At 43.9% G+C, this 18,857-nt stretch overlaps 1 protein-coding gene across 5 annotated transcripts in view; it reads left to right on the top strand.

Moving 5' to 3' along the window:
• PKNOX2 (PBX/knotted 1 homeobox 2) overlaps window positions 1-18,857 on the top strand; it is a 103,591-nt gene that overhangs the window by 69,019 nt on the left and 15,715 nt on the right. For 4 of the 5 annotated variants that reach the window (XM_059867210.1, XM_059867211.1, XM_059867212.1 and 1 more), the window contains 3 exons: window positions 3,821-3,929; window positions 11,289-11,428; window positions 16,601-16,772. In XM_059867210.1, coding sequence (XP_059723193.1) covers window positions 3,846-3,929; window positions 11,289-11,428; window positions 16,601-16,772 — 396 coding nt within the window. In that variant the 5' untranslated portion in view covers window positions 3,821-3,845. The remainder of the gene's footprint in view (window positions 1-3,820; window positions 3,930-11,288; window positions 11,429-16,600; window positions 16,773-18,857) is intronic. The other variant, XM_059867214.1, reaches the window with a different exon arrangement.

An 18,857-nucleotide genomic window follows, 5' to 3' on the forward strand; every position in this document is an offset into this window, starting at 1 on the left:
GTGAGACATTCCAGAGGAGAGGGTCACTCTTGAATCACTTTATGGCCAATCAAGAGTTGGCATCACCCCTCGAGGGCGAGCCTGTCCTGGTGGCTCTGGGTGAGATCTATTGTCCTCTGGAGGACCCTCTCCATCCCTCCTCTGCTGTATCTCTTCATTTTAACTTAGCTGAGTGCATATATCATAAACTTCAGCCTGCAGAAGCCCTCTGTGGAGATGGTGACATAAAAACCCCTCAGCCTGCTGTGGAGAGAGTGTGGCTGGCACGGCGGTGTTGAGACTCTCACAGCTCCCCCTCTTCAAAAATCCCCTTCACAAAAGGCAGTCTTCCCTTAATACAGAAAAATGCCTTCCATGGCTGGTAAAATAAATAATTCTTAATATCTCTAATTATTTTGATGCTTCAGGTGGAGAAGAAAAGCCTGAGCAGTTGATTTTCTGATTTTTCATGTTGAATCCTCCGTTATCAATTGCACGTGTTGCTGTGGGGCAGGAGCTTCTCAGTAAGCTAAAAAGAGTGAAACTCGTTTTCCCACTGGTTCAGAAACAAGAGTTGTGCTTTGCAGATTGAGTATTAACATTTTGTTTTGAAAACAGGGATGTAGAGTCCATAAAAGGGATTTTAAATTTTTTTTTTTTTTTTCATTCAGCCCCAATTCTGACCAGCCCTAACCATTCTAATATGGGTTTATGGCTGTTTTGTTAATCAAGGAGGTCATGTTCACCTGGAGGGTGACTGGCAATACTTTGGTATTTTAAGTGTTTTAAGGCATCATGGAAAAAAACCCCCAACTTTTCAACTTAGTCTTTAATTATTTTTACTTGAAAAAGGATGTAATATATTGCTGGTAAAAAACCCTAGCCTATAAATCTGAGAGTCTTTTAGATAGGCACAAGCTCTTGGGGAAATACATTTCCAAAGTAATGGCAACATTTCAGTGATAGCAGAAATAATTTTATTTCATAAGGAAATTTAGGATACTTTGATCTCAAGTCACTGCCAAAATGTGAAGTACTGCTGCTTCCGGAAATGAGCCTTTATGGGTTTTTATTGCTCACCATTTCTTTCTTCTGTGCAAATCCCCCAGGAGCTGGCTGCAGTTCCTGCCTCCCTGATCTCCAGAGCCCCAGAATTCACTCTGCACCCAAGATTTGAGCATTTCCCTGAGGTGGGCTGGAAGGACTTGGCAGGCCTTTGGTGATGCTCTGCTCCCTCCTGTATCTGGATGCCCATAGTCAAGAGTCCAAAATTAATTTAAGAAGTGGGGGAAAGAAAGAAAAGAGAGGAGATTAATGTATAAAACAAAAAAATACCAAAAATAAGAAATGCACGTAATGGCAGCTTTCAACCCTTCCCTGCACTGGCTGCTGATAAATCCATGGGGTGACAGCTCTGCCCTGCTATCCTGAGATTCATGGCTGGGGCTCCCACATGGAACACCTGTCCAGCTTTTCCTGTGGCCACCAGACACTTTCCTGGATATTTACAGTGCTGGAGTGCATTTGTTTCCCCCAAGATAAATAAATATACTGCTATTGGCAACAGCTGGCTCCCACTTTCATCCCTTTCCTCCCCCCTACATTTAGCTGTCAGTCCTATTCTCCAAACAAATCATCACCCATAAACCTCAATGAACAGCTCGATTTGAGCAGCTTAGATATTATTCAGCAATTAAATTGGGCTCTGGGCTGCCACCTTCTGGGAATAGACTCACCCAAAAGCTCACACCCCACAGAAACCGCCACGTGCTGGCTGCAGGATCTCTCTTGGCAGGAACAATGGATGCCAAGCAGGGTATTTTCCCAAAATAGCAATGTCTTTTTTTTTTTTTTAGCTTCCCACACAGATGTCCAGAACTGTCACAGTGCTAAATTCTGCTTTTCCCCAGCTGAAACTGTTTCTGGTGAGGAGGTTTTTCCCTGGGTGTTGCCCCCCGAGGACAGGGATATTTGTGTGCCTGCAGCTGTGAGCTGAGTTTGACATTGGACATCAAAGGTTTTAAGCTGTGAGTTCACCCAGGAGCAGATAATTTTGCCTCCTGCTATTTTGCTGTTGGGAGGAAAAAGATGAAAAGCATCATTTTAATCCCATAAATGCAGTATCCTCACTGCTAGAGGTCTGTGTCAGGCAAGAACCCTGATCCACCTTCACAATGCTCAGGATTTCGGGTGTGATTTCTTAGTATTCAGTTCATGGGTTGTCCATATTTGTGCAAAGTATAAGAAAGAATAACCTCAGTTATTCATGCAAAATAAAGAAGGGTTGTTGGGGCTCATCCCATGCACACAGCCCTTGGCTCTCCATTTGGAGGTGGTGCCTTTGTGAACTTAGTGCCTGGCAAAGCCTGAGAAAATCAGAATATTGCAGCTCTTCCCCCAAAACAACCTCACAGAGAGGACCAAATTTTTCACAAACATTCCCAAATGTGCCTCACTTTTGTCTGAGCTCATCAGTGCCTCTTCTCCTCTTCCTTGCACCTTCCTGCCTGCCACCATTCCACGGGGAAAGCAGTGCTGACACTGGTTTGGGGTTATTTTCCCTGACAATATCTGGGGACTTTCATAACTTTCTGCATTTCCTCATGGGGGGATGCCATGGCTTTCCCCAGATAAGAAGCCAGTGCCTCACAACAGGGAGATCCTTGGGGAGGTGTCATCTCTTGCAGAAAGGAGGTATTTCAAGAAGAAAGGATGTCCCAGGAAGATTTTTTGTGTGACTTGGTGAGCTGGCCCAAAACAGAGCTCTGAGCCACAGAGAGGACAGGACAGAGTTTTGTAAGAATTCAGGCACAATTATTGGCTTTTCTTTCTAAAGCATCACACAGCTGCAGTGAAGGAGTGGGAGAGGAGCTGTTTTCAGGGCCAAGAATTGCTTTAGGGTCACATCTACCACCAGGTCCATTTGTTGGGGACTTTTCCCAGCCAAGTGCTCCACTACAAATTTGTCCCTTCCTGGTGCCCCTCTTTTTTCTCCATCTCCTTTTCACCTGAAAATACAAAAAAATTACTCTGTTTTCCTCCCAGAAAACTGCATTTTAGAGAAAGCAGCAGCTTCCAGAGAGGCTGGAGGCAGTGTAAGGACCATCTCCTCAGTTTATGGGGTGTGCAAAATCCAAAACAAACTCAAACAAGAGTTTCCACATTTCTGTGCATTCAATCATCATGGGGTCAGTCACCTCAGCACAGGAGACAGCTGGGTTGGATAGCCCTGCATAGGAATGTGTTAAATAAAATAATAAATGAATATATTAAATGTGTTGGTGAATCTCCACATTGGATTCTCAATGTCCCTTCTGGACTGAGCATGAGGATGTGACTCTGTGGTGACCAAAGGCAGAGAGACACATCATTCTGGGACAGTTTAGTGTATCATTTAAAAAATGGCAAGTTTTGCATTTATGGTTTGTCTTTCTGCTTCCAGAAAGGAGGAATACTGGAAAGGGGATGGAAATCCCCATTTAGGCAGTGTGGTTAGGCATGAAGGGTGGAAAGAAAATGCCCTGGGAGTGCCAGTGTCACAGGGGAGAAAATATCATGAGTTTCACTGAAGGCACCTTCATCTCCAGTGAAGATCTCCCTGCCAGTGACCTGCTCCTCTTCCCCCCCAATGCACTCCTTATCCAAAATCACAAATCTCAAAAAATCACCAAATCCCAGTAAGGCTCATCAAACCCCCTTGAGTTTCTGCCAGGGACTGTGTGGCAGAGGGCAGTGTGAGGAACGTCACCTCTCCTCTCTGCCTTCCAGTTTTCCTTCCCTTTCTGTGGGATTTCTCCTGGGGGAGATCCCTGGCACTCCAGCTCTGTTCTCCTGCCCGCAGGTTCTCGATGTGAGTCCCAAGCAGGATGCACCATGTCTCCCCTGCCCCAGCTCTGACCATGATGGCCACCCAGACAGTGCCTCCTCCTCCCTACCAGGACACCCCACAGGTGAGTGTCCTCAGCACCCCCAGCTCCTGCAGCCATTGCCTGGATCTCCCCAATAATCCCACTACAAAATATTCCAGCCCAGAGCATTCATCTCAGAGACTGCCAGCATTAAAACCTCTTCTGTCAGTCTGCAAGGTGGAAAGATTTTGGGTAAAACTTTGGGGTTTTCCCCTTTTTGTCTTATGTCTTAAGCTGTGCCAAGGGAAATTTGGGTTGAATGTTAGAAAAATGTTTTTTCTAGAAAGAGTGATAAAGTTCTGGAATGTTCTGCCTGGGGAGGTGGTGGAGTCCCCATCCCTGGGTGTGTTTAACAAAGCCTGGATGTGGCACTGGGTGCCAGGGTTTAGGTGAGGGGTTGGGGCTGGGTTGGACTCGATGGTCTTGAAGGTCTCTTCCAGCCTGGTGATTCTGTGATTCTGTGATTTTGGGGTCTTTGGGTCTTTGGAAAGCTGCCCTGGTGGCATGATTGTAACCAGCAGGACAATTAGCTGAAACATTTGACTAAACCAGGACAGGTTCAGTCATAGGAATGGCCTTTGATTTATTTCAATGGCATTTTTTAATAACCTGTGGCAGGGGAGAAAAAAAGATTTCATCTCCAATGGTGCTCAAAGCAGTCAAATGACTTTTTCAAGCACCGTTATGGAGTCAATTGCTGTAAGAAGAGGAGTTTGTCCAAGAGAAACTCTTCTGGAGCACCCCAGAGGGCTGGACCTGGGAGCTGAGGATGGATTTCAGAGATGGTGCTGCACCTTGAAACCCATCCTGAGATTTTTTTAGGGGTAAATTTATGTCACATTTCTGCTTTTCCAGCTACACTGGCTGAACAGGGGTGATCTGTATGTGCACTGAGCCTGCTCCACGTTCAAACGTGGGTTTGGGAGGAAAAGCTGCAGCTTTTTTTTGGTGTTAGTGTAGAGGATTTCAAGCTTTTCCTCATTTGCTGCGTTTCTCATCTGCAAAGCAGAAAAATCTTCCCTCCCAACAAAACAAACAAACAAACAAACAACCCAAAAAAAACCCACACAAAAACCCAAAAAAACCAAAAAACCACAAAAACCCCCAAACCAAACAAACAAAAAACCCCCACCAAAATAAAAAAAAACCCCAAAAAACCAAAACAAAAAAAAGAAAGAAAAAACTCACCCCCCAAGCCGTTCTTCTGCAAGCTAAAATAAATAAATTGACTTTTACACCCCCCCCTGAAGGCACCCTCTCCTTTCTCCTCATTTCCTTGGGTGGGAAAAGGTCACTTCTCACAAACGACACCTCGCTGGGGTTTTATGGCTCCTCCAACTTCTGTGTCATCATTTGCTCGCTTCGCTGCTCTGCCTTCTGGAGGGCTTTTTTTTTTTTTTTTTTCCAAATTTTTTTCTCCCTTTCTCGCTTACACAGCGGGGAGCCACGGCACCGTTTGAGTCCTAATGGGCAATTTAAGGGACTTTTAAAATAGCCGACGTTTTCCTGGCATCCTTTGGAGACCTCCCCTCTCCCTTCTCCCTCCCTGTCCCTTCTCTGCCCCCTCTTTGAATACATTGAATTTTGGGGACCCTCAGGAGCTTTGCTGATCAAATCCTTCCTTTTTTTAACCTTATCAAGGAGGTTGCTCAAGCATTTAGTGGGTTTGGAAGGAAAAGCTGCAGCCAAGAATTGATTTTTATTTTTTTATTTTTATTTTTATTTGATTCGTCTGTGACCGCTGTGAACTTTTCACCTGAAAATTTGGGATTTCTAGGGATTGGAAAAGCAAATTACACAAATTTCCTTCTCCCCAGAAGTGGGGGAGAAACAGGGAGGAGTGGATAAATGGAAAAATTATTGATTATCAGAGCTACAATGAGCTCATCAAGGGAAGCACTTTGGGGAGAAAAGTGCTAAAAAAAGGGATTTGGGGAGCTTTGCATTCAGGTTTTACAAGCTGTCACCCTCACTGTCAGAAACAGCAAAAACGAAGCAGAAATGATGGCAAAAGCTGCTTTTTGGAAGGAAAAAAATGCTTCATTCATCCCTGGGATCTGTTAAAGGAGTGGAACGTGGAGCACCTTTTACCCCAGGCATGGTCTCGTTGAGTTCTCTACCTGTTGGAAATTAAAATCTGCATTAAAATCAGTTTTCTGTCATGAATGAACCAAAAGCTGAGGAGGAATCTTCAGCCACTTCAATGGCAAAAAGACGTTTTTTTTAAAAATTTTTTAGCATCAAAAGTGGTAAAATCAGCTTTGCCCTTCCAAAAAAAATGTTTCTTAGCTGGTCACGAGAGGGACAAAAAAGGGAGGAAGGAGGATTTGTTAATTTATTTATTCTAAAAATATATTTAAGAAAAAGTGTTATCAAAATTTGGGTTCATTTTTCATAAATTTCAGCACAGAAAGGGATAAAAAGCATCTTCCCCCCAGGTGGTTACAATAGGGACAAAAATGACCATTAAATAACTACATAAATCAATTACTCTATAAATGTATTTTGAAAATAAATTAAAAATCAAATGGAGAAGTTTTTTCCTAATTTTCAACACAAAAAGTGATTAAAGTATCTTTCCTTCTCCCATAAAAAGGGACAAAAATATAATATCATGAACAGAGCTCTGTCTTTTTAATTACAAAACCATTTTTTAAAACCTCACAGATTAAAAATCGGGTGGGGATTAGGATTTTTCAGTAGGAGCCACAAAACCCCCAATTCCTGGTGATCTCAGCAGATTTTTGGGCTCAAAATTGCTGCTTTCAGCATCCCACTAAGAAGGGTAAATGATGATTTGGGGGATTTCCTCTCTGAACTTGATGTCTTTGTCCAGTCTTCAAAGAACATCTAAAAATGGGGAATTATTTTATTTAAACCTGGGAATCCCCCAGAGCCCAGCAGCAGCCACCAACAGCAGCAGCAGATTTCCTTCCAAAAGAGGAAATAGCCCCAGAAATATCATCCCTGAACCCTAAAAATTTATAATATCCAAGCCCAGCATTAGCACACAGAACTCCATAAATTTGTAATTCCCAAACCCAAAATGTCACACCTGAACCCCAGAAATTTGTAATTCCCAAACAAAAAAAAACATCCCTGGACCCCAGAAATTTGTAATTCCAAACCCAGAAATATCCCACCCAGCTCAGGCAGCACTGAGCAAACCCCATCTCAAAAAAATCAGCTTTACCCAGGAGCCTTGCCAAAATTCAGGAATTTTAAAATGATTTTTTTCCTACTTCTTTATTATTTTAAAAATTTCATTATTACTTTCTTTTTTTAAAAAAAATATTTTTTACATCTTTAAAGCCCTTTGTCATTTCTTTGCACATTCTATCTTTAAAAAGTATTTTAAAGGATATTTTGAACATAATTTCATTTTTTTCCAATATTTTAGCACCTCTTTTTGTATTTTCTACATTTTAAAGCATTTTGGATTTTTTCCAAATGTATTTTTTACATTTTTCTGCGTTTTAAATAATTTTTTAACATATTTATAAAACACTTTTTGGTTTTCACATCTCTGAACATATTTGTAACATTTTAAACTTTACTTTTCCAATCTATTTGTAAACACATTTTGAACATATTTGAAACATATTTAACAATTTTTTAACAGTTTACATAATTACTGTCACCATTATAATTTTTTCTTCACTTTTTTTGCTGCTTTTCAAACATAACTTTTTGTGCTTTTAATTTTCCTTTTCCAGTTACCTTTTCCCCCTCCTCCTCCAACTATTTTTGGCCATTTTCCACGGGGAAAAAGAAACCAAACCAAAACCCACCTGTGTTTTTTTATCAAAATTTACAACTTTTACACCCAAATATTTCCCACTTTCCCACCACCAGGTGCCTTTTCCCTCCCCACCTCCTCCCCCAAATTCCATTTTTGGCTCCATTTTTTTCCCTCCTCCCTGTTCAGCTGCAAATCCCCCCCATCCCAGCATCCTCTCCCCTCTTTTTTCCATAGACCTGGAATTATTTTGATTATTTTTTGTTCTTTTCTGTAGTCCAAGGTGAGGTAATGGCTTCAGAGCAGCCCCAAAGGAAGCTTTTTTTTTTTGGGTAATAGCTCAATTAGTTGCAGACTTGGCTGGAAATATTCAGCTTGGCAGGATGCAAAAAGGGCTTTGGAATCCTGGTAAATAAGTGTGATGATGGGGGGGAAAAAAAGGGAAAAGGTTGGGGGGAAAAGGCATTTTTCCCTGCATAAAATGGAATTTTCCACGGAGATAATAGGGAGAAAAAAGGGGGAAAAGGGAAAAAGGATGAAGAGTTATTCAGTGGTGTGGCTGGATTATCCCAAAATCTGTTCCAGATTGGTTGGAAATGGAAAATGGGGGGGAAAAGGAGAAATCCCAAGTGCTGGGATCAGGAGGGGAAGTGAAGCCCAAAGTTCTCTGATTCCTGTAGCACCAGGGAGGGGAAGAGGGACAGAAATGGGACCTGGTGGGAGAGGTGGAAATTAAATAGAGCCAAGGGAATCTGCAGGTGCTGGAGCCCAACTTTGGAGTTATGAACAATAAAGGAGATTGAAAAGGAAAAAAAAAGTGGAAAAAAAGCGACAGCAAAAGGTCAGGCAGGAGATATTAAAGGCAAACATTTTAAAAGCAAAAGGTGCCATGATTTTGGTCCAGCTTGGGCTTATAAAGTTTTACATATTTTTGTATAAATACACATTTATACTAATTAATGACTCGATAATTTAGGTATATGAACATTTTTATATATTAACAATCACAAAGAAATGGGTAGGCATGTTAGACAAATAAATAAAAAATACAAATAAGTCCATTTCTGTATAAATACAGCAATAAATGTATAAATGTATCAGACAAATAAGTAATATATATTATTTATATCAAAAAAAGGAAGAACAGACAGGAAGAAATAAATGTATTAGACAAATAAATAAATTTTATATATATATATATAGAGAGAGAGAGAGAGAGAGAGAGAGCAATGTTATATAATAAATAAATTATATAAAAATTATATATAAAATTATATATATTTTTATATAAATATAAAATTATATATAAATTGAAATTATATGTAATAAATTAGATATAGAAGGTTTAGCAAGAACCAGAGCTTCCCTTTGCTCCATGCCTCGAGGGAAGACTGAACATTTACAGGTAAAAATAGGCAAATACTGATTTTTGCAGAAATTGCAGCAGAGAGGTTGGCAAACCAACCACTTTGTAACAGTTTTTCACTGGGATTTTAGGCTGAAACCTCTGGATTTGGGGTGCTGCTGATGCATTTGAGCCTCAGTTGTTTCAAGTCCTCCCTGAAGTTTTTTTTAAAGGAATCTGGTGATGATACTGCAAAGGCCAGGTTGGACCTGGCTGAAGTCAATGAATACAATGTCAGTGTATTCAATGCCAATTAAGTCAATGAAGACAATGAGTAATTCAGGTTTTTTTAAAGTTTTAAATGAAAATGCCCCTAGATAGGCGTTACCCCTGTTCCAGGGGTGGCACTTTTGGGGTGGTGTTGGAAGGATGCTCAGGGATTCACAGGAGCACAGGCACCACCACAACTCCCATCCTAAAGATCCATATTTCCCCAAAATCATTGCTGTTTCTAAAATAAGCACAACCTTTGTAGTCAGGGTGATTTATTGCACAGCACCTTCTCCTGATGGCAGCACTGGAGCTAAAGTTGGGGGATTTGGGCATGGGCACCAAAAAAGTTGGAGTTTTTTTTGGCTGTCTTCTCCCAGCTCTGAGGTGACTCATTGCTGGGCTTGGTGAGCTGGAAGAGGCTCACCTAATTTGGGGATAAAATTGAAAATGACTCTGTCTAGACAGTAATACCTGCTTTGGAAGAACTCTTGGCACACCACGGTGCTGCAGCTGATTTAATCTGGGACTCCTGTGAAACATCCCTGCCTAAATTACCCCACACTGTAAAGGTGGTGGGAGCTCTTTCCTGTACTTTCCTCGGAGAAAAGTGGGAAATGTGGGGGAAAATGTGGTGAAAATCTAAACCTTCTCTCTCCAGGCACACAAAATGCCTGTGTGTATTTTACCTGCCCCACCAGAGCGCTGCATCCCAAACTCCCCAAATCCTGTGCAGAATGCTGTGAAACCTGTCAGGAAAGCACAACAAACCCTGGTTTTGTTTTGTTTTGTTTTATTTTATTTTATTTTAATTTCCCATTCTTTTTCCCCTCTCCCCTTTATTCCCTGCCCTCCCCAGATGACAGCCACAGCCCAGCAAAGCCCAGAGCGCTGCATCCCAACCTCCCTAAATGCCATGCAGAATGCCATGAAACCTGTCAGGAAAGCACAACCAAACCTGGGGGTTGGGTTCTCCTCTCCTCTCCTCTCCTCTCCTCTCCTCTCCTCTCCTCTCCTCTCCTCTCCTCTCCTCTCCTCTCCTCTCCTCTCCTCTCCTCTCCTCTCCTCTCCTCTCCTCTCCTCTCCTCTCCTCTCCTCTCCTCTCCTCTCCTCTCCTCTCCTCTCCTCTCCTCTCCTCTCCTCTCCTCTCCTCTCCTCTCCTCTCCTCTCCTCTCCTCTCCTCTCCTCTCCTCTCCTCTCCTCTCCTCTCCCTTCTCCTCTCCCTTCTCCTCTCCCTTCTCCTCTCCCTTCTCCTCTCCCTTCTCCTCTCCCTTCTCCTCTCCCTTCTCCTCTCCCTTCTCCTCTCCCTTCTCCTCTCCCTTCTCCTCTCCCTTCTCCTCTCCCTTCTCCTCTCCCTTCTCCTCTCCCTTCTCCTCTCCCTTCTCCTCTCCCTTCTCCTCTCCCTTCTCCTCTCCCTTCTCCTCTCCCTTCTCCTCTCCCTTCTCCTCTCCCTTCTCCTCTCCCTTCTCCTCTCCCTTCTCCTCTCCCTTCTCCTCTCCCTTCTCCTCTCCCTTCTCCTCTCCCTTCTCCTCTCCCTTCTCCTCTCCCTTCTCCTCTCCCTTCTCCTCTCCCTTCTCCTCTCCCTTCTCCTCTCCCTTCTCCTCTCCCTTCTCCTCTCCCTTCTCCTCTCCCTTCTCCTCTCCCTTCTCCTCTCCCTTCTCCTCTCCCTTCTCCTCTCCCTTCTCCTCTCCCTTCTCCTCTCCCTTCTCCTCTCCCTTCTCCTCTCCCTTCTCCTCTCCCTTCTCCTCTCCCTTCTCCTCTCCCTTCTCCTCTCCCTTCTCCTCTCCCTTCTCCTCTCCCTTCCCCTTCCCCTTCCCCTTTCCCTTTCCCATTCTTTTCCCCCTCTCCCCTTTATTCCCTGCCCTCCCCAGATGACAGCCACAGCCCAGCAAACCCCAGAGCGCTGCGTCCCGAACTCCCCAAAATCCCGCCCAGGACGCTGCAAAACCCATCAGGAAAGCAGAACAAAGTCTGGTTTTATTTTATTGTATTTTATTTTATTTCACATAGTTTTTCCCCTCTGTCCTTTGTTCCCTGCCCTCCCCAGATGACAGCCACAGCCCAGCAGCCCACCAAAGCCCAGCCCGTGCACCTCACCACGCCGCCGGCGGCCGCCAACGCGCCGGTGCCGCCCGCGGGCGGGGACCCCCAGGCGCAGCTGGAGGCCGACAAGAGGGCTGTCTACAGGTGAGGCAAGATAATTGCATTCATTAATGCCTTTTAATTAATGGTTTCGTCGTTGTAATGCATCAGTTATTGCATTATTATGGGTTGTTGCATCAGTGCGGCGATGCATTAATTAATGCATCGGCTGGTTGATGCATTGGTTATTATTATGCATTATTAATCGCTGTTCTTCTAATGCATTAATTAGCACACGGGAAGGGGGAATTAGCAATTAGCTCCTTTTTAGCAATAATAACCATTGATTGCAACGTGTGGTGGTGGAGCTCCTTTGTGGAATTTGCTCTGCAGCATCTCTGCCCCTTCAAAACATTCAACCCCCCCAGCCCCCCAAATTTACCTTTTGGGGGCAAAGTCTTGTGATTTGGGGCTGGACAAAGAGTGAAGCCTCACAATAACCTGAAATGTGCAGTTCCTGCATCTGTGCAGGATGTGGGCAGTGATGGGCAAGGGATGGGTGGCTCCTCCAGTCCACTTTTTGTCAATTTGGGCATAATAATATATAATATTTTAATATATGCAGTAATGTTATTGTATAACTACTATAAGCAATGTTTTAATTATGTAAATAGTATAATTATATAAGTAATATGTAATTATACAAGTGATATGTGATAATTTACAAAATTAGAACATAGAGCAACGATGCTTGAGTAACAATATTCTAATATATTTAGGATTGAAGTTTAAGGTTTAGGATTAACCTATCAATGACCAGGGCTGTGGGGCTTGTGAACCAAAAAACTGCAGGTTGGACTTGAAGGAAATAAAATATTTGTCCTCCAAATATTCAAATATTACAAGGCTGAAAGGTCTGAAAAGGTGGATGAAAGTATGGAATAAACTCACTCTTTCCCAGGAAAACACCAAGGATTATTCACTGCAGGTCTCCCAGTGATGGAAATAATTTCCTCAAAGCAAAAGAAGCCATTTGAGGACAAAAATTCCTTTTTTTGCCCTTCCTTGATGAGTTCTGCAGCATTTGTGGGATAAAGGGAAGAAAACAAACCCCACCCCACCTTTGGAGTTTTTGCAGCCTTAACTGGAAGGTCAAAGACGTGGAAAAACACCTTGTGGGAGGTATTCCCCCAGAAAACTGGGGGGAAAATTGTTGTCCAGTTCCATGTGTGCACTTATTGCCCAAACCTGGACGCTTATTTTTGGGTACTAGCCAAAGCAACCCCACAAATATATTTTATATAAAACAAATGTATCCTACTATATATTTCTGCAATACATTATATATATACATAAAATTAACCTTTTTTTGCTGAGTATCTCCTATCCAGCGGCTCAAGTGGATGGTGTGTGTGTCATTAGGTATCAAATGCACACAAGGATTTTTCTCAGCCCTCCTAGGTCCCTTTCCCTGCACCCAAAACAATGGATTTTTGTTAATTTTCAATAATTGCACCAAGGCAGAAGGCATTGGCTGTGAGCATCAGTTGATCAAGCTGGAGGGAAATTGCTGGGAAAATGTGCTGGGAAATACAAAAACCCATGGACAAGTCACCCTGCCGGGTTTTATGCCCTAGCAGGAGGTTTATCACCCGTTAAAAAAATAGAAAAAAGGGGGAAAAATAAATCCTTCCCCACCCTTGCTGGTGTGGGAGCAGCTTGGCAGGGGCTGGTCCAGCACTGCCCCTTCTCAGCTTCAGTTTTCTCCCAGCTGCAGTGTTTTCTTGACTTTATGCAACAGCGGGGCTGGGACTTCCCAATGGATTTTGGACCAGAGAAGATGATGCTCCTGAAGGGAAATGATGTTTAAACCACCCGAGCACCACAAATTGGATTTTTCCAAGTGGGAAATGCCTGGATTTCTTTGCATTAAGTTTGATGGGAGGCTTTTTGTGGGGTTATTTTTTGTGGTTTGGGTTTTTTTTTTGTTTTGTTTTGTTTTGTTTTGTGTTGTTGGAGGTTTTTTTAGGGGAAAAGAGGTGAAAAAGAATAAAATTCCTGTTGTGACGTGCCCGCTGTGCTGCTGGCTCGGCTGAAGGTGGGAAATTAGGCCATTAGAGGAATTCATTCCTCTTTATTAGCCCGTGTCGAATCCTTTTTATTAGTGGCTGCAAACGACCTCTCTCCTGCAGGAAAATGTCAGGGCTGGTTCAGCCCTTTCATTTGGAGGATTCCCTGGCAGAAAAAAAAAACCCAACTAAACAAACCAGGGTTTTTTTTCAAAACTGAAATCAGCAAAAGCAAATTTTTCTGCCCCAAAACTCTCCTTTGTGCCAGAGGGGTGGTTTTCCTCCTCTGTAACACCCACAGTGGGGGAAATCCTCCTGTTTCCCCTGTGCATCCTGGATATCCATCTATTCCCCCCACTGCAAATTTCATGGCAAAAAGGGGCTCCAGCTCTTAATTTTTATGCCATAACCTCCACCTGCCGTGGTGGGCCGTCCTTTCCTTTGCATGGTATGAGCATGGAAAGGCTGGAAATGGAGAAAAAGTGGTTTGGGTTGTTTTTTTCCCATGCAAAAATGAAAAAAAACCCCCAAATTCCACAATAATTTGGCATAAAGCTCATGGCAAACCTTCAAATTCCAGCACTCCTTGAGACTGCCCTGCTTGGTGCATTCCTTTAACCCATCCCTGGGGGTCTTGGTCCCCTGATTTCCCCTTGTGTTTGTTTTTGGTTTTTTATTTAAATACAGATATTTTAAATTTTGATATTTTTTTCTTTGTTTAATGTTATTTTATTTTGTTTGTTGTTTATTTTTTTTTTTCCATTTACTTTTATTTTTACTTATTGATGGATTTGATCGGATTGGATTCCACTTTGGTTTTTCTATTTATATTTAATCTTAGGTTTTAAATTCAGCTGAAAAGCAAACCATTCTCCCCTCAGCCATGTTCCTTCCTCCTCCTACTCCCTCCTTTTGGCCAGCCCCAAACCCTTCCTGGGGCCCAGAGCAGCGCTGCCCCCATTATCAATCCTGAGGAGCACGGGGTGGTGCTGGCCTTAATGCAACCCCTCAAAGAAAAGGGGCTCAAATTGCTCAGGGGCTGCACCCCCCTTTTCCCCTCCCCAAACCCCCATCCTTGGGGTAATTCCATACCTCTGCTCCTAATTGTTGGAGCAGCTCTGGAAATGGCAGCGGGCACCTGCTGCGGTGCCACCGCTCATAAGTCCCAATAATTCAACCTTCCGCCTGGAATTTGCCTTTCATATCCCTTGGCTAAGCTCCAGCGGGGCTCCTGAAATTATGAAATGATTTCCCCCCCTCGCCACTCTCTGCTCCAGCCTCGGTGAATCTTGCATTAAACCAGGATCAGGACAGATTAAACTATAATATGCTGTGGTATTAGCGGCTGCAAATGAAGACTTAGCCAAGGGGTTTAACCCCTTCGCCTGACTCCGACTCAAAGCGGCTGTCGGGAGGGGATCCATGATCATCCTTTGGGCCATCTTTCAGAGATAAGATGGTGGAGCCAATCCCACTGTGCTCGGATAACTGGACTGCTGTGGGAGGCCATTCCTGCAGGAGCATTTTGCGTTTCTGCCTGGAAAGACTCCATAAAACATTTTTGATTTGAATTTGCACAGCTGGAGGGGCTCATTGAGGCTTGCCCTGAGCCGTGGTCTTCACCCCTGTATTGTCCACATGCTTTGGTGCTGTTTGTGTATTTGCATTTTATATTGCATCCACTTGGCATCATCATTGGAGAGATCTGGATTTCAAGGAGAGCTATAAATCTTTGTTTTCAAGATCATCTCATGGTAAGAAAGAAGTGGGTTTGACCCATCTTTGTGGACTTGTCAGAGGTGCAAAGAGACCAGTTGGTGAGGAGCAGCCCATAACAAGGTTGGATGCTGCAGGCAGATAGAAGTCCCCATCCATCATCTCCCAGGAACAGAGACATTTTGAGGTGAAATATTACCATTGATGAGCAGGTGCTGATGTCCATCCTTGAAAGGAAAAGCCACTTGGACAGCAGAAGGCTCCAGGACATCTTGGCTATGTCCAGGACTTGGCCTTTTTGCCTATTTAGGAAACGCTGACTTTGGTGCAATGATGGAAAACACCAAGACATTGGAACAGGCCTGATGGAGGAGATAGTGAATTTTACCATTTTTAAGGGGTTTTTGTTGTTGTTGTTGCTGAATGAGATCTAGAGGGAGCACTCCCAGTGTGACTTGGGAGTGAGGTTTGCACCACTAGGTTCTTACAGACTGGGAGGGAGTGGATGGAAAAATGATGGATGGATGGATGGAAGGATGGTGGATGGATGGATGGATGGATGGATAGATGGATGGATGGATGGATGGATGGATGGATGGATGGATGGATGGATGGATGGATGATGGATGGATGGATGGAGGGATGGATGGATGATGGATGGATGGATGGATGGATGGATGGATGGATGATGGATGGATGGATGGATGGATGGATGGATGATGGATGGATGGAGGGATGGATGGATGGACGGACGGATGGATGGATGGATGGATGATGGATGGATGGATGGATGGAGGGATGGATGGATGGATGGATGGATGGATGGATGGAGGGATGGATGATGGATGGATGGATGGATGATGGATGGATGGATGGATGGATGGATGGATGGATGGATGGATGGAGGGATGGATGGATGATGGATGGATGGATGGAGGGATGGATGGATGATGGATGGATGGATGGATGGATGATGGATGGATGGATGGATGGATGGATGGATGGATGGATGGAGGGATGGATGGATGATGGATGGATGGATGGAGGGATGGATGGATGGATGGACGGACGGATGGATGGATGGATGGATGGATGATGGATGGATGGATGGATGGATGGATGATGGATGGATGGATGGATGGAGGGATGGATGGATGATGGATGGATGGATGGATGGATGGATGGATGGATGGAGGGATGGATGATGGATGGATGGATGGATGGATGATGGATGGATGATGGATGGATGGATGGATGGATGGATGGATGGATGATGGATGGATGATGGATGGATGATGGATGGATGGATGGATGGATGGATGGATGATGGATGGATGATGGATGGATGGATGGATGGATGGATGGATGGATGGATGATGGATGGATGGATGGATGGATGGATGATGGATGGATGATGGATGGATGGATGGGTAAAGATGGACATGGGACCCAAACAGTGGGAGTTATGGGTGCTCTCCTTTGTCCTCTGCAGGCACCCGCTGTTCCCACTGCTGACGCTGCTCTTTGAGAAGTGTGAGCAGGCCACACAGGGCTCTGAGTGCATCACCTCGGCCAGCTTCGATGTCGACATCGAGAACTTTGTCCACCAGCAGGAGCAGGAACACAAGCCCTTCTTCAGCGACGACCCTGAGCTGGACAACCTGGTATAGGCAGCTGGGGCTTGGCAGATGATTTTTGGGGGGTGTTGAAAAAGTAGGGGGTGAGGAACAAGAGGAACAAATGAAGATCTACCACCGTGTCTCTGAGCTCTGTAGTGCTGGTCATCTTGGCAAGGTTTTCCACAGACCTTTTGAGACCTTTTCCAGGACCTTCTCTGAGACATTTTCTAGAAGATCCCCTGTAAGAACAACGCCCCTGCCCCATTTTGGCTCGTTATTCCACACAACCTCCACGGGGTCAGCAAGGTTCCTGAAAACAGCTGACGTTGCTGGTTGGTTTGTGCCCCAAAACTTGCAGGCTCTGTAGGAATTACTGCTCCTCAGTTCCAGGTGCAGTAGTGTCAGCATGCTCGTCTGGCACCATCTGGTTTGAAGTGTCATGGCCAGCTCATGTCCTAGGAGCAGGGCAGGATGATAACTTTTTCCATAAGGTCATGGATCACAACAGTTTGGAACACTTGGACCAGTTCTGGTGGATTCCCTGCTGCATCGACTCAAATTTCCTACTGCATCCATTGCTGCTGGAAGGTGCCTCAGAAGACTCTGCTTTGGATTTCTCTTGTGTGGACCTCAGGAAATATCCCCAAATCCCATTATTTTGTCCAGAAAAGCATCCAAACACGATCTCCATGGCAAGTTCATGGCACCGTCCTGATGCTCCACAAGCAGATTTTCAAGGTCTGAGGGGGAATTCTGTGCACCTCTGATAATGGAAAGAGCAAAACACCTCCCCTGAGGGGTTATGTGTCCCCTGGGACTTGTAGCAGAGGGATTTCCATCCCCAAAAAAAGAAGGAAAATCAGGCAATTCACAGGCTCCTTTATCCAAGTATTGCAGGTATCAAGGAGGTGATTTTGCATGATATCACATATCACAAAGGGAAGAACTAGCAAAACTCATCTAGGTGCAAGAACTACTGTCTTTTTTAAAAAGCAAGAGAGGATTTGAAGGTGAGGTGAAATCCCACATTTGTGCCCATCTTCAACTTGTGGAGGAGAGTTTTTTAACATCCCTAAACCAAGAGTCTGTGGAATGCCCTCCAAAAAATTTGCAAGCTAGGCAAAGCCCCCCTTTTGCATATTGCTAAACTCATTTTGCAATAACTGGTAGTCAAGAACAGAAATTGCTCTGGGACAAGCAATCAAAAAAAACCCCAACTCATAAGAACCCAATAAACCAACCAATGTTTGGGATTATTTCAGTTTTTGGACTGAACAAATGCTGAGGTGCACCAACAAACCCCCATTTCTTTAAATTACATAAAAAGGAATGTAATGGTCTAGCAGGAGGAGAGAAATGGAGCCAGATGAAGGAAAAGAAAATCTAAAATTTTGGGAAAGGGAAACCTGTTTCTGTACATATCAAGATGAAACATCACCAGCAAATAGTCAGTGCAGGAAATGTGTCCACACTGGCTCTTTTCAGGTTTTGTGTGGTTTCTCAAAAAAACCACCCACATCACACCAATCATGTTTTTTTGGCATATTCTGAAGCAACTCTTGCTGCCAAGGTGAAATTTGGCCATGGGCAGTTGGATTGATCCCACTGATCCCATGTATAACTTTACAGCACTCGATGCATTCATATTCATATATTTCCATATCTGTTGCTGTGTCTTTCTGTGTATCTGTGTCTCTGTTTATCTGGGTTTGCCCTAGTTCTGGTACATAGCTGGATGTATATTTTCTATCCAATGCCCAGAACTCCACCAGAAGAGGAGGAGTCATGCACCTCAGTGTGGGTAACCTGCATCACGACAGAGGAGATGGTTGATAAGATGCTGGGAATTCTGGGTTAAAAAGACTTGCAGTGCTCAAAACTCAACATTTCAACCTGCTCTTGAGCTGACACTTTTCCCCTATTTACATTGTCCTTTTTTTTTTTTGTTGTTGATATATTTTGGGCATTGTTTTTCCTTTTTTTTGAACGCCACCCATTTGCCAGAAGCTGGTGATGGCACAGCAGGGCTGCAAAGGCCAGTGGCATTAGCTATCATTAGAATAAGAGTCATGTATTCCTCGCTGCCAAGATGCACATAATTAGAAATTAGAAAAAGGTCAGATCTCACCA

This window comes from Haemorhous mexicanus, chromosome 24 (assembly GCF_027477595.1).
Source record: "Haemorhous mexicanus isolate bHaeMex1 chromosome 24, bHaeMex1.pri, whole genome shotgun sequence".
NCBI lineage: Eukaryota > Metazoa > Chordata > Aves > Passeriformes > Fringillidae > Haemorhous > Haemorhous mexicanus.